Source organism: Molothrus aeneus, chromosome 1, assembly GCF_037042795.1.
Source record: "Molothrus aeneus isolate 106 chromosome 1, BPBGC_Maene_1.0, whole genome shotgun sequence".
Classification (NCBI taxonomy): domain Eukaryota; kingdom Metazoa; phylum Chordata; class Aves; order Passeriformes; family Icteridae; genus Molothrus; species Molothrus aeneus.
Window position 1 is genome coordinate 37,986,556 of NC_089646.1, and position 15,760 is coordinate 38,002,315.

At 37.7% G+C, this 15,760-nt stretch overlaps 1 protein-coding gene across 4 annotated transcripts in view; it reads right to left on the reverse strand.

Annotated features, from left to right (window-relative positions):
* Positions 1-15,760, reverse strand: part of ZNF385D (zinc finger protein 385D) — a 416,559-nt gene that overhangs the window by 162,941 nt on the left and 237,858 nt on the right. Inside the window, exon 1 of one of the 4 annotated variants that reach the window (XM_066555254.1) lies at positions 2,978-3,272. The exons of the other annotated variants lie outside the window; for them this stretch is intronic. Coding sequence (XP_066411351.1) covers positions 2,978-2,999 — 22 coding nt within the window. The 5' untranslated portion in view covers positions 3,000-3,272. Of the gene's footprint in view, positions 1-2,977; positions 3,273-15,760 lie in introns of those variants that run through there. 4 annotated transcript variants of the gene reach the window in all.

Here is a 15,760-nt window from a genome sequence, read left to right on the forward strand (position 1 = left end):
CTGTGGCACTGAGAGCCACCCACCATTCCTCCTCTCGGAACGGCTGAGAATGGTCACAGCTGACTTTTATCTTATGCTAAATTATTAACTTGGCTATAAATGCAGGCAAAAGTTGCTTTGAGGTACATATGTATGTTCTTAAGCACAAAACCACTCCGTATGATAACACTTAACAGAAATGTATTATTTTCATTGGCTTTTGGCTTACTCCATAAACACACTACATCATTTCGTAGGATTTTTATTACTATTATTATTACAATCCCATATTCCTATTCAACCTGAAATGATGAATGCAAAATCAATACAATAAGTAACAAATGTATCCACGGTGACCAAACAACAAACTCAAAAGCACAGCACGGTGAGTGAAAATTAGCAGTTCTTAAAACAACTACATCACAATTCAGTTGCACTGTAAAAGAACGGCTCATAAATTTAGTAGTTACAATGAGCTTAATTATTTGAAAGATCAGCTCAAAAAGTAAAATACACATAGTAAGATGTAAGATAAAGAAGAATATCTTATTGGAGGCTACAGCTTTAAAGAGAGAGAGAAACATGATGACAAATTCCCGAATTTAGCAACTTCTCTCTCTGATAGTTAAAAAACTCCCTTCACCCATTAACACTTGCTCTATAACAATAATGCTATCAGAGGGTTAGGTCTTACTTTCCGTGGTAATTTTCAGTATTTCTTTCAACCTTAATGCTGCACACATGCATTCCCACTATGCCACCTCACATCAGCAGCAATTCAACAAGAAGGCCCAGAAAAGCAAACAAGATGCATAGAAACATACAGAAAAATGCTTTCCTTTTCTTCCCTTTCTATGCTTATGTGGCCCACTAGTTGCATGTTTGGATTTAAAAAAAAACCAAACAAAACAACAACCCCCCCAAAAATCCTACAGAATTCTTTATTAATATTTAAAGGAAAGTACTTTTTTTTTTTTCCCTTAGAAAAATAAAATTCCAATATTGTCTATGCGATGGCTGTAGCCATTTGAAATCAAAGTAGGTGCACGACGTACGCAGTCAGGCTTTCATCTGGCTCAGTGCAATACTGCTTTGTGCAGTAACAGGGACAGGTGAGATTACAGATGCTCTTGCTTCTCACTGAAAGTGCAGGAAAATACCCAGAATAATAAGAAAATACCCAAAATAACCACAGGTAAATATCCCCCAGCTCATGCTTTCTTATGCAAAAGACAGGAACAAGAACGTTCATTTAAAACTTAATATTGAAGGAAACTTCAGACTGAACACAGCAGACAGAGAACCTGCCTAGCAGAAACTTTCAGCTCTGCTCTCAGTAGTGAAATTCACTACAAAGCACACCACAGTTTTTTTCCATTTAAGAACTTGCGTTGCACCAGAAAACAAATAAGAATATGATACAGCGATTTTTATTTTTTCCAAGTAACTCCAAAAAAAGTTTGATCACCATTACATGCTTCTGAAAATTACAGACAGAAAAAAAATTAAAAATCAAATACCATGCAGCTAACATGTACCTAATACCCTAACTCTATAACTTCAGAAAACTGCAACTTCTAATCTCACACAAGAAAAACTGATTGTTAAAAAAAGCCAACCAACCAAAAAAACCATCCATCTTGCACTTGCAGTTCTGTTGAAGGTAGAAAAATACTGGAAAGAGATGAATAGCAAGTTAACCTGGCTTCTTTAATGGTGAAGAGACTTAATCCAAATTACTCAAACCTAAAAACATATTGCTTGCCTATTCCTCCTCAGTCTTTTGAAAATGTAGTAAAGCTAAAATATTGAAAATTTATATTTGAACACTGAACAGTTCTCACAACTCAACCAAATTATATATATCTTTCTGTTAGGTTAGTTTACATCTAAATCTATCGGCTTTCATAATTGATGCATTTCACTGTTAAAGACAAATCACACATACATGCATAGTCTTTAGTTTTATGAAAATAGGAAGACAGTGTTTACCATGGCAAAAGGCATAGTACTTTTTTGACAGAGCTGAGAATATTACAAAAGTTCTTCCCTTAAAGCTGGAAGTGAACTCCTGATTCAATATTTAATGAAACTGAGAAAGCTGCTGAATGTCCCAGAAATCCTTCAACTCCCTGCTCTCTGTTCATTCTAAGTACTATGCTGCTATAAATTAACAGTGAGACTAGATGAGATTTCAAGAAGCCAAGAATAGCATTTTTCCATCACACCACCAAATTCTACATTTTGTTTTTCTTTGCTCTTTAACAGCACTAACTTGCAGCATTATATTGTAATCGTACATCCCAGCCCAGTACTGCAGCACTACATTGCTCAGACATAGCTCTACACTCCAGCATGTTTTTAGGGTATGCAGCCAGCTCAGCTGTAAGCTGAAGGAAGATTTCTGTCAAGCAACAAAACTAAACTCTGCACAAATATTTAACAGCTCCAAGACCCCTAAAGGTTTAAAATAATAGGCATTTTGTGGCATGCTAGGAGCCAACTCCACACCGGTGATGTGCACAATGCAGAGTACTCGGCAATCGCAGCACTGCAAATAAAACATTGTTTCCCCTTTATACCTTGGAATTCTTCAAACTAAAAGCTGAATGAAATACTGAGGTTTGCTGTGCCTCCCCAGCACTGACAGTGCAGTAGCAGCTCGCCCATTACATTAAGTTCATCTAAAACTTCCCATGCCTCACAAGCATTTCTCATCCCCTCTCAGCAGATGAACCACAAGTTCATTTAAAACAAACCTAGCATGAGTTCATCTTATCTAGCTTGTTTTTCAAAGCGCTAGAACTACGCAGTAGCCCACTCAAACAGAAAATTTCCCAGACAATGGAATCCTTTCAAACTGCACAGCCGGCAGGATTCCCCAGTTGTCAGTTTTAGGTGCGTGCCAGCACGAAATGTTCTTGAATCCGAAATCTGTAATAATCACTCCTATTGATAATGTGAGCAGAAGCAGAATTACATGACGGTTAACACTTACCAAAATACATTATGTTTCTCATTAATCATGCAGTCAGGATCCCACGGCTGTGTATTCAGCATTAGCTCCTGCACAGGGCTGACATGTAAAACAGAGCTTTTTCATTCTACATTATGTGGAAATTTCCCAGCACGAGAAGCGTGAGAGAGCAGTGTGCCTCCTCAGGATGAGCGCTTTGCAGGCAGTCTTATCCCTGATACAATCCCTGTCTGATTTAGCGTTTACTCCGGCTGCATGCTGCACTGCCCATTCTTACTGTAATCTGACTCCTCCTTCTGATGTCCTTGCTGTGCCTGTGACATCAGGACTAAGAGTACTACAAACAGATCTTTTCGTTTCGAGCTCGCAACGACATGCTCTTATATCCTGGTTAACCTAACACTGGTTTGGACAAAAAAAAAAAAAAAAAAAAAGCCCTTCTAAAATTATACAGGCTTTTTTTTTTTCTTGGCAGTAAACGCGTCTAGTGACATAACGTGCTCAATTACATAATAGATGGGAAAGACAAAGTGTATATTGTTAGTGTATTTTTCTTTGAAGGGCAGGCTCCAGGAGAAGCTTTGAGTGCCTCAATACCCCAACTTCAATAGAGGATAAAGATGCCTGGCACTTTGCAAGATCACGTACCCCTTAAGACTTTTTTTTTTTAATCAATAGTTCCACTTCAATAAACAATTTCAACCCAAATGTTGGATAAAAAACAAGTCTGTTTCTATTTTTTAAAAAGCAGCTGGCAAATAGGAAGTTCAATTTCAGTACAGCTGAACTGATTTTTTAAATGACAATTTCTTCACCTGAATAACAAAGCATGAAGTCAGGAGACATACGACAAGAGGATCTGCGATGGAGTTTATAACCTTTCACACTCCAGGTCTCTAGTTGCTTTCTGGCCCAGGTTGATAAGTCATTAGCAGGTGGTAAGTATTCTATTATTCTGTGGCAAATGGAGAGGTCCAAAGTTTGTAAATAGGTCCCCACACAATCCCTGATGCTACACAAACCAGTAACAGCTTCAGAGGAAGAAGGACCAAAGAAACACCAGAATACTGTCAACCATGTACGTGGCAGTGCCTCGGGATGGATCCGACAACATGCTAGTGCAGCAGTGTGGCGAAGACAATGTGGTCTGTATTTATGCACACATGTCTCTTCTCTGAATCAATAGAGGACATTGGTTTCCTGCTGTCAGTCTGGCATGTATCAGTGATAATACACTTATACTAAATAAAGGCAAAAAGTAATGGACAGTATGCTGAAGTGTTCATTTCATTATAATAGGATCTAATGGGATGAATGCTTTCATTCTACAGGAAAGAGGATGACAGGTATAATTCATTTAAAGCTCCACTTCTTATTTGTAAAACCACCACACAATAAGTACTATTTCATGAGGTCCAATCACTTCAGGCAATATTATCACAGCAGCACCACAGCCAACGAACGCTCCAGGTGCAGCAGCAGAGGTAAGAGCCCTGGTGTACAGTGCCGCTATGCATCTCTCAGCAAGAGTCCTCTGCAGCATTGCCCTCGTGAGGTTTTGTGCCACCTGTATGAATGTTACTGAGATTAAACACTGACGGGGAACTGGGGCACCAATTTCAGTCCTGTCCCTCACCAGCAGCCCCACTGCTATTCATTTCTGATACCTAGCCTTTCTCAGTGCCCTTTCTTATTTCAGCTGCCCCTAGCAAGAGGCAAGCCCTGAAACAAGAGATCCATGCTACACAAACTCCCAAATAAGCTTTGCTTCACAACTGAAAAGCACACAGTGCAGGAGTGCACTTTGAGGCTACAGTGCAGAAGGGAGGAAGACCAAATCTTCTTGTGTGGGTCAAACTGACCAACAATGTAAGTTAAGCAGATCTTAAATCACAGTGAAGGAATGACATCTAAAATTCCCTGAGGGAAAAAAAAAGCTGTCTAGAAATCATGGCCTATGTTTCAACTACATAGTGTGGACAGCACGTAACAGAGGGTTTCCCAGCACATTCCTTTCATTTATTTCATCATTACAATGCTCATTAACTTCTAAAACACAGGAAGGACACCTTGCTAAAAGGGAAAATACCATCCTCAAAGACTGGTTTAAAATATCTCAGCTGAAACACTCTCATGTTCCCTGAGCAGTAGGTATAAGCTACTATCAGGAGCCTTCTGCAGCACAAGCATTCCCTCCTCTCCCTTCACGGAGGGTAAAAGCTCAGAGAATCAATTCTCTGTGAAATCCTTCAGCTCCTTTTCCAGCTCTGAAGTGCTTTTGCAGAGGCACTGCGTGACGTCCTTTGAGACAGTCTGCACCCAGGCACAGCATTTGCCTGTTAAGCTGCATTTACCCTATCACAGAAAAAAAGGATTGGGGTTATTCTGCCAGGAGTCAAACTCTGCAAGATGTAGGCTACCTCAATGTTACACGAAGCCAACATGCCTCCTGATTCATGCCATGGGAACAGAATGTTGATGTCTGTGTAGATGTGCAATTAGTGCTCAGGCAAGGACCTTGCTGCCTTTCAACACCCCTTCTTGAAATGCTGTTCTGCTACAATACCTGTACCAGTTTGGTGGTGTCTGATGGCAGGTCAGATCCTTAGGCAATGTAAACACCAAAGTGCCTTGTGTTCTGACTGACATGTTCTCCACTACTTGGCTCTGAATGTTACCTCTAGTTTTGTTTTGCCCTGTAGGATGTAAAACAAGAAGGACAACCTCCCTCCTCCCTATTGCATCTTATTTGTGTTCTGAAAGTAAGTATGCAATTAAAGTAAACAAAGAAGCTGAAACAAGAACTTCAATTTCTTTTCATTTCAACTACTGAAATGCAAGGTAGGAGGGAAAAATCACTGGAAAGCTTTCACAGCCCAAATTCACGTACTCTATGACAAACTCTGCTTTCACTCACACACATACAACATTAATAGGCTGCAAAAAGAAGTAGGGTTTCAAGCAAGGAAGAAAAACTAAATTTTATTCCCTGAGTGGGATATTGTCACTGTCAGTGAAAGCAAGGTTTAGTTTAGTAATTGCAATCCCAAATGGCTGGTGTTTTAATGCAAGCACTGAGGATTCTGCTGAGAACAGCTGTAGGGAAGTACAGTCAGGAGCAGCAAACACTTATGTGTGCCTGGAGATTTGAGTAGACCCAGCCTGTGCATGCAGGATCATGCAGAATGAATGAGCAAATTAGTCCATGATGTCAGCCCATGGTGCAAACTCTCCAACCATCAACAAGCCGGCACAGGTTAACCAGCATTTTACTTTGCTACAGATACCAGTGAACTGCAAAATCATCATATTTTCATGCATGGTTCACATAGCATAAACATAACAAGAATAAAATTACTTCTCCTAAAACAGCTACCCTCATTCTTATTTCTAATAAAAGAAGCAACTTCTACTCCCTGAAATCCTCTTTTCCAACAACCTGTTTCTTTTTTATAACAGCATCTCTACCTTGAGTTCTTCTTCCCTTTCTCCCCCTGGTAAAAGCTTTGCCACAAAGGGCAGATTTTCAAAATATAGAACAACCCACAGGATCACCTCCTTGGAATAAACAAAAAGCACATAGCAGACATGGCCCAGAAGCACAGCACAGGCCCTATACTTGTCCAGACCTGGTAAAGCTACAGATTATTCCCCATATTTGACTTGATCTAGAGACAGAGGGCCAACTTCATGAAATAGCTCCTCTGTTCTGTGCTTTCTACTGATTTTTATCTATCCAATGATTTAAGCAATGCTCCCATAATAAGTATTAAAGCCACTCACAGGCAAGACTGTTGCAGAGACTAATTAATATTTAACATTAATGCACCCAGTTAACTCCCTAGGATTCCTGGAAAACCCTCTTCCAGTCTTGAACTCTCCCAGGAGGCAACTAATATTAGATTTATACCCAAACTACTACCAATTGGCTTTGATGAATGTCAGTTACCGAGGCTGACCACAGATCATCTCTTGCAAATGCAGAAACAGATCGAGGAACTCTTTGCTGGCAGAAGTATAATAATAGTCAACAAATACACTAGTGACACAACATTTTAAGTCTATGCATCATGTGCAGTAGGCTAAAAGATGTCATACAACTCAGAGGTTTCCAGATTTTCCTAAAATAATTTTCGTCTACTGTACAGAGAGAGCTATTAGGAACAAAAATTTATTGTAGAAACATTCATTTCTGAAAAAGAAATGGGAGAAACAATCCAAATCACACTTGGCCTCTTAATTCATCAAATGCATCCCAGAACTAAAAGACTGTTGCAAGCAAAGTGGGTCTAGAATTTCCAGATAATTTGGAAATTTATGTATTGAAGTTGTTTCATTCCTATTAGTGACCACAGTGCAGAAAGAAAGAACAGCAAACAAGCCACAGCTTTGTAAGCCTCCAAAAGTAATTGAAAATGTTTCCAAGCACACATATTTTTGTGCCTCAAATCAAATATACTAAGTACATCAGCTAGAAGTTTGGTTTGTTTTTATTTTGAAGCCATCTGGAGCAGTTTAAGACATACTACACAATCATGCAGATTTTGTAATTCATTACTAATCTCCTGAGGTTACACTAAAGGATAAGAAGGGAAGGAGCAAGTTACATTTGTATATTTTAAACAACCACATAGGCTCATCTTTGGTTTTGAACATTCTTCACGGGCTAAAACTACCAAATGTGTTTTTTACCCTTGACTCAGAAGTGTCACTTCTGGAAATGTGCAATATTTGTCACCATGAATACCATTTAACTGCAGCAGTACCCGAAGGAACTCTGTACCACAACACGTGAATACAACTGGAGGAACTTAATTAATCTTCCTGTCACTTCCATGATGCTTTTCATTAGTTTAGCTGCTATCTGATCAACTGCTCCTTTCTCTATTGGAAATGGCTAACCAGAACCTCCTATAAAAGCATTTTCAAGAGGTAAACAGGCTCACTTTTGATTCTGAGAGCCTTTACAAAGCTTTGCCAAGCAGACTTTATCAGTTCAGTAACAGTACTTACAGCACTGCTCTTTTTAAGCAACTGGGATTTTCCACATACACAGCTTAAGAAATATAAATAGAAAAATATGCTTTTTTCTAAGCTTAAAGCTACTACTTCTGGTATTTTGTAGTTTGACCATAGATAACATGTAGCAATTGAAAGGTCATATTCTTCTGAATTTCCTTCCCATAGGCATGGATAGTTATTAAAAAAAAAAAGCAGAATGTAGTCAACATAAAACCAAACCCACATTTTGGGCACTGTTGCTGCTAAGTGTTTCACTAAATGACCACTCCTGTCATCTGCTCCTAAGCATGGGACAAGATTTAAGTTAATAAATGTGAATAAATACACAACTGGTGCAGAAGCTTCGTTGACTATGTATATTGATAACAATTTTAAACAGAAATATGATCTTAAAAGCAAACAAGACCAAGAAGCTTGTCTGAATGCATGTCAAATATATTTTCAAACACACCCACATACAAAATGTAATTTTTTCCCCTCAAAAATGAAAACTGGAATTGATGACAACATAATGTCCAACCTGCATAATCCTCCATTTATCCCTCTTCCCCTTTTATTTCTGTACAGCTTTCAGAACAATTTCTCTAACATGTGGAGTTTGAGCATATCACAACCAGACAATTCATCACTACCTCTTGTGAGGTGAATGATTAATTGTTTCACTATTTCTGTCCATCTTTCCAACACTCTCCACAATTTTACAAGATACCTTGTAGACTTATCACCAAATTCAGACATTGTATTCTCACAATTTAAAAAACTTAAATTTAGAAATCCAGTTGTTGTACTAAAAAGTTTTGTACAGATTTCACACTCAGGATTTTTTTATTTTTGCACTCTGATTTACAAGATGCATCTGTTGATCTATGAATGGATGCATTTTGCATTTCTGATTACAGGATCAAATTGCCAAACCTATGCACTTCTATTATTTCTATAATAATTTTTATCAATCAACTTATAAGTCTCAAGTAAAAGAAGAGATAGTATATAGTAAACTCATCTACTCATTCTGCCTGCTTTTACTGTGTTTGATGAAACTAAAATAACAATTTATTACATTATTAATTAGAGATCACCTAATTTAGCTTAAAATGATAAAAAAGCAATTATTGCACAGGTATCAGCCTATGTTTTAAGGTGGGAATGTTTGTTTGGGGCTTTTTTGGGAGAGGGGTGGTGGGTTGTTGGGTGGGGTTTTTTGTTGCTTGTTTGGTTTTGAGTTGTTGAGTGTTCTTTTTTTTTTCCTTCAACAAGGTGCAAGAACTGGAAATTTTCTCAACACTTCATTTAGGACTCTTGTGTGCAAATTGTCCAGGACTGTTGATTTTAAATAGCCTTTAGTTCAAGCAGCTGCTGCTTTACATCTTCCTTTCTTCCCTCCAGTCCTTTTGGAAAGTGCCTTAGCACACTCATTACATGGAGACTGCATCAAGCATTTTTCAAAATATAGGATAAAAATTTTTTTTTTTACCACTTATGGTGCTTTCAAATCACTTGTAACAATCTTACTATCTCCATCTAGTGGCTTATATGATTAGGACTTTTGCTATTAGTACACTAAAATCGTTTTATTGCCCTTTGCATTGCCAACCACAGAATTTTCATTTCTTGCTTCCAGCTTTCCCTATAAATTTTCCATACTTCTTACTTCTAATTTATATTGATTAGTATTTGAGTCCTCTTTTATAATTTTGTTCCAAGTTGTGTGTTAAATTCTAGTTGCTCTGCTAATTTTGTGGCTGAACCAGGAAAGACTTTAAGTTGAAGTTTGACATTTTCTGAACATGAAACAACTTTTTTAGTCATCTAGTGACCTCTAGTAATCTAAGGCAGCATCAATTTTCCTCCCAAGGCTTTTTTAGCTCTTTTCTTCCCAAACATTTCTGCTTCTAATTTTCCTATAAGAAATATCTTGAAACACAAAATCTGCAACTGATCTTATTTGTATTCTGTTTGCTCCTATAGAACATTAAAAATAAATCCCTTTCCATACCCTTAAGTACCTAAAGGGAAGTATTTCAAGGTACATGCACAAAAAAAAATTCCTCCACTTTTTTTTATATTGTTCAAAGAAGAAAAGGAAAAAAAAAAGCAGCAATGCAGTATGATTTTAAGTTTCCCCGTGATCATGAAGGCACTGAGCTGTGGTTCAAGTACTTAACTGCAAGAGGAAAATGCCAGCATGTGCAGTCCCAGTGTGAATGGGTGCAAAGCAGTTTGCTTTCTCTACTGGGTTATCAGGGGGAAGGAGGCTGGAGCACAGACCTACAGCCAGGAAGGGACACAAACACTGGCAGCTGCACAGCAGTACAACTTCCCTCCTGCTTTGGAGAACTGAGATACTTTGCAGCAGCACCCAAAGCGATTGCAAGGTGCCAGCACCATATTTGCAGCTAAGAAGAGGCAGGAGCTTCAGGCATATCCTACTTTAATGACCTTAAGACACAGCACCTCAACTGAAGTAGCCAGTGCTACAGACACCTCCTGAGGTAACTCATCCCATGATAAATTGTAATCTGACAGGAAGAAATTTCATCTCCAGTGACATAGAAACAGTTAAACTAATCTCACAGAAAACACTATTGCTGCATCTGAATTCCTCATTCATATTCAAGGAAAAATCGTTTTAGCTAAAACTATCAAAGGAAATGCAAGTCAGAAAGTGCCATGCAAAAAGGGGAGAAGACATAATGGCAGCAGGCAAGACACTAATTTGAGGCTATAAAAGGATGCAAGTTATAGAACAGAATTCAACTTTTTATGAGATTGTTTTTAAAAATCTGTACTAGATTTATTCACAGCAGCACTGAATTTGATAGGCCTGTCCAGGTGCAAGCATTTTGTAATTCCACACATGCAAGCTCCACAGCAGAGTGCAAGAAACAAATTGTCATGAAGTGAAAATATCAGCAATACCTCGCTGTAGGTGGGATTTGACTCAGAGACTGACACTTCAGGTTTTATGTGTCTATTTGTGTGTGTACCTGCAATCTGGATGTCTAATTTCCCACCACAGTCAAAGCAGATCAAACTGATGCACTCAACAAAGTCAGAAGAGTTACTCATTACATCTGGAAATAGACAACAGCTTTGGGTGGCCAAGCAGCTCTCCAAGCTCCATTAACTGCATTGACTGGAGTTTCACCAATCCAAAGGGAGCTTAGGCACCTACCTCACTCCTAGAGACACACACACATGTACACATACACACTCTGCCAGCTGAATCCCAGCCAAGGCTTCCAAATCCCTTAAACAATCTGGGATCCCTGCAGATCACCCACACCTACTGAATTTCAACTCCATCTGGGATCATCACAGCAACTACCAACTGTGCTCACCAACTCTAAGCAGCACTTAAAAACAGAACATGAGGAACACCTGCAAGAGAAACGAGCATATAATTTATTCAAGAAGATTTGAATGATCTCCTAAGGAATTAACTATAAATTAGCTTCCTCAGTGAGAGGGGAAATTTCCTGGGCTCTTACGTGACCCTAGAGTGCCTCTATATTACACTCTGAAAAAAAAATCAAAGATCAAAAATGTCTGTCTCAAAAATGTCAGGCACAGAAAAAAAGTACAACTCTTGGATGACCAAGATCTCATCCTACAATAACCATGGTCTGCTAAAATCCCTGTATTTTAACTTTAAATATTTTAACTTAAAGTATTCATGCTTACCTTTAAGAAAAAAAATGGGAGCATGTCACAAAGTTGCTGTTTAGGTGATATAGGCATTTAGTGTTAATAGTGAACAGGAAAAGAATGTTAAAAATCATCCAGAAACTATTTATTTCTTCTAATTTCAAATGTTTCAATATTCTTTTCTAGGGGAAATGGAAAGGTGTAACTGTTTCTTAACCTTCTGCCAATAATGTTCAAATACAATCCTGCCTGGTTTATAATAAACAATAGTAAAAGGAGTGTTTTCATCTCTGTTCCCACCTTCTGATCTTATTGACAGAGACTTCTGCCACGATAATTTAGAATGTCATGTACAGCAAAAAACTCCAGTCTGTATCCGTTCCTTTCTCATTGCATCTCTTTTCTGTACAGATTCCTTTTGATCTACCATACCTCTGAATTAAATTATCAGATTTGAAAGCACCCTGCCATAATAGCAGCCTATAGGTAAGCTCTGTTTTCCACAGCTGAACAAAAACACTGTACCCCAAAGCCATATAACTTCTTTGACATGCACTTTTCAAGGTCTGGCTCAATACAGACACTTTGTAATTTATTTATGCCAATATACTTAGAAAATTAATAATTTTGAAATTCAACAGCCTAAATAGAGTGTTGTGGCTATTTTTATATAATTCAGTGATTTTTAGTTTGCTGCTCAGTAACACTTATAATAAGCCTAGTTACTCTAGGTGTCTAAATATGTATAGAGAGACAGAAAATTCTGGTCTAAGCCCTCAAAGAATTTTTTCTTCTCTGCACTATACAGATGAACAGAATACAACAGACGAAGATATATCTCATAGCTTCACTTCATATGTCTACAGAACATTACAGCTGAAAGAATTTCAGCTAGGTTTGAAAGTCCCAGCCACATCTCTTTAGTCTCTGTAGATATGAGACAAGTGCTCCAAGTGTACTAGCTGTCTATGTTTCCATCTTATGCAGGAGGACCATGTTATGTCAATACTATAATAGCCTGAAGTGTTAATGGATGAAGAGCTGGCTGTAGGGGTCTGTATCTCTGCCCAGCCTGAGGAAGGGTGTGCAGATAGCAGAGCAGAAGGTGCGGGAATGGTGAACTGGACTTCTATGCTCACTTCTCTTGCAGATCCTCCATGTTCTCCATATATGAGAAGGCGATTGCCATTTCATGAACATTTATGTTCTGGCTGCTCAGACAGAGTTGACTGCAATGTAAAAGTGACTTCTAGTTCATCTGAGGGTTGCATTGATTTGGCAGTTTAGTTTTGTGCAATGGAAAACTACATCACTGACAGAAAAGCTTTCATGGAAAATAGTGTAAGAAAGAGAAGGCCTCAGTAAAACCACTTCATGCAGAAGTCTGCAGTGCCTATTTAATCCCACTAAAGTTATTTTATCATGTTCTCTAAGTTTCTGATAATTATGTACTGATACACCTTTCATCACTTATCTACCACTTCCTTCCTTAATCACTGTCCACCAGAGCATTTAATTAAGTAATTATTTTTACCAAGAGTAACTGTCTATACATTAAAATCCACTGGGCCATGCTCTATTTTCATTTTCATCCTTTAAAACCAATGACTTTAGGAACAAATTCAGGAAGTACCGACCACGAGGCCGTGCACTGTTGCATAAAGCATATATGCATGCTAATATACACACATATTTGTATCCAGCCTTGTGCACACACAAATGCATGCAATGTAACACAATAATACTAGATGCTTTCTCAAGTGTATAATTAACTTGCTACACAGGTCAAAAGCCACACTAGGATTCCAGCTTCCTCATTTTTTTCTCATTCATTCCTCCTCAACAAGACGATTTATTTTTCATCATTGGATATAAAGCCAGTCAAAGGGTAGAACTAGGAGTGATAAAATTTGCAAGCTATTGTGTTACTTTTTACTTCCTATCAGTATGCCAGAGACATTTGATTAGAAGGAGAAAGTTAAATTATAATGCTGAATACTTCAGCATTATATTTTATTATAATTCAGGATATTTTATTTTTTATTTTATTATTATTATAAATAATAATATTATTTATAATTTCATGCTAATTGCTGCTCAGCATAAAAAAATGTCATGACTGGCTATTGCTCTGTCTTCTGGGTCTCATAACTGTTCTGGCCAGGTTAGGAACCTATTTTAATAGACTATCCCAAACAATGCATAAGGTAAGAATGAAAGCAAACCATGGTTTTAGTCAGGGTCCTCTGAGATGGTCTTCCCCTGGAAAAAACACCAGTGAAACCACCTGGCAGATGGGAAGAATAGCTCCAGATAGAGCTAGCCAGCAATTCTGCAGGCTGTATAAGTCTTGTCCCCTTATGCAAGGATTACTATCCACAGTTCCACAGCATGCACTTTACCTCTCATCATCACCCAGTCCCAGCAGGAATCGGGACTACAGTCTCCTAGACCCCTGCTGAGTAGTTTAATAAGCTTGTGATTTTATAAACTTCTGTCTGATGCTATGAATGTCTTAAATTAGGACTCCACTGGAGTACACAATAAAAGACAATCTTCAGGTTAAGTGTCTCACATCAATGTGTCACCAAAGATAGGCAAAACCAAAGGAAAATGCCTTGGTCTGAATCAAGACAATTAAAACTGTCCTCAATGCCCATGTAAGCTATTTATTAGTTTACTGTTTGGGGTTTTTTCCCCAGAGATAAAAAATGCAAGCTCATTATTAAAATATAATTTTTAACTGAGAATATGCTTCACAAAATTGATGGGCAGCCTCCTGCTAATTGAAATTTTTTTTTATAAGCAATAAAATGGGAGTGTGAGTTATTCTGAGTGAGAGTTATTCTTACGTGCCTCATTAAAGGGAATCACAATATATTGATATTTTAAAAAGAATTATTAATTATTGACTTTTAACTGGATTAGATTTTAATATAAAATCCAGAAAATTAGAGATTCAGATAATTTTGAAGTAATATCAATCACAAAGAAACCACAGTTTCAAGGCTTCAATGTATTTTATCATTAATACTTTCAGGGTTTCTTTAGAAGAAAGTTACAAAAGAAAAAGTACAACAGTCAAACAGCAAGTTCAAAGAAACAGATACATGTTATGTGACTATGTAATCTGATTTTCAAGTTCAGAAACAGATGAACTGGTGGTTTGGTCCTGCTGTTGCTCATACTTCATATTTCATATTTTTCTGCTATAGTCTTTTGCCCTTTTGTTAAGAGTCATTTTAAACTTTTCATTGAATATTTTCTAAGGGAAGGTCAGATCTGAGAGGCTACGAATGGATTAGCCTTTGATCTTCCTTCTTTGACTAATGTGTATTCAAGCCTGCCAGGAGATTTTCTAAAACGACAGATGCAAGACTGACTGAACAAGAAACACCTTTTACTTGGAAGGGGAACATCACAGGAGTTGCAATAGTTCTTACCTAGAAATTGCAAAGTATGTGATATACAGAACTTTAGCAAAGGCAGATGTTTGTTACTACTATTACACATATGTACACATTTTTGAATGCATCAGAAAAGCCAAATTATGAGATAATAAAGGCATATTACATGAGTCATCAGAGCATGTACATTATGAGAGGGATAATTAGTAATTTCTGATGACTAGCTAGATACCATAGTCATTCTAGGGTCACACCATGACATTCTTATAGAACAAATAAATCCTTTAAAGAGGGACAGTTTGGCTGTAAAGCTCCTCCAGTGGGAAGCATCACTATACAAATAGCTCTCTCCCTTTTTATTCCGAGCTAGAGACCCTTTCAACTAAGCAAGGTAAATGACACTCACTCATTGCCAGTAAAATATTGTCACCTTTTGAGATGTTCCCCCCACCAGTGTCAAGATATGCTTCACAGAAATAATCTTTCTGCAACCTGACTGATGGAGTCCTAATTTACCAGACTTAAGGCACTCAAAATATAAAAGGATGAAAGGACATTAGCATTTATGATAAAATGATATTTTTGCAAGAGCTGTTACAGTTGCTACTAGATGATTTTATAAGATAGGAAATAGTATACCCCTGTTTTACAGATGAAATGTGGTTTTAAAATATCATAAGAAGGATTAGTTAGTAAAAGAAAAAAGGCTGAATCCCTGGAGTTCTTG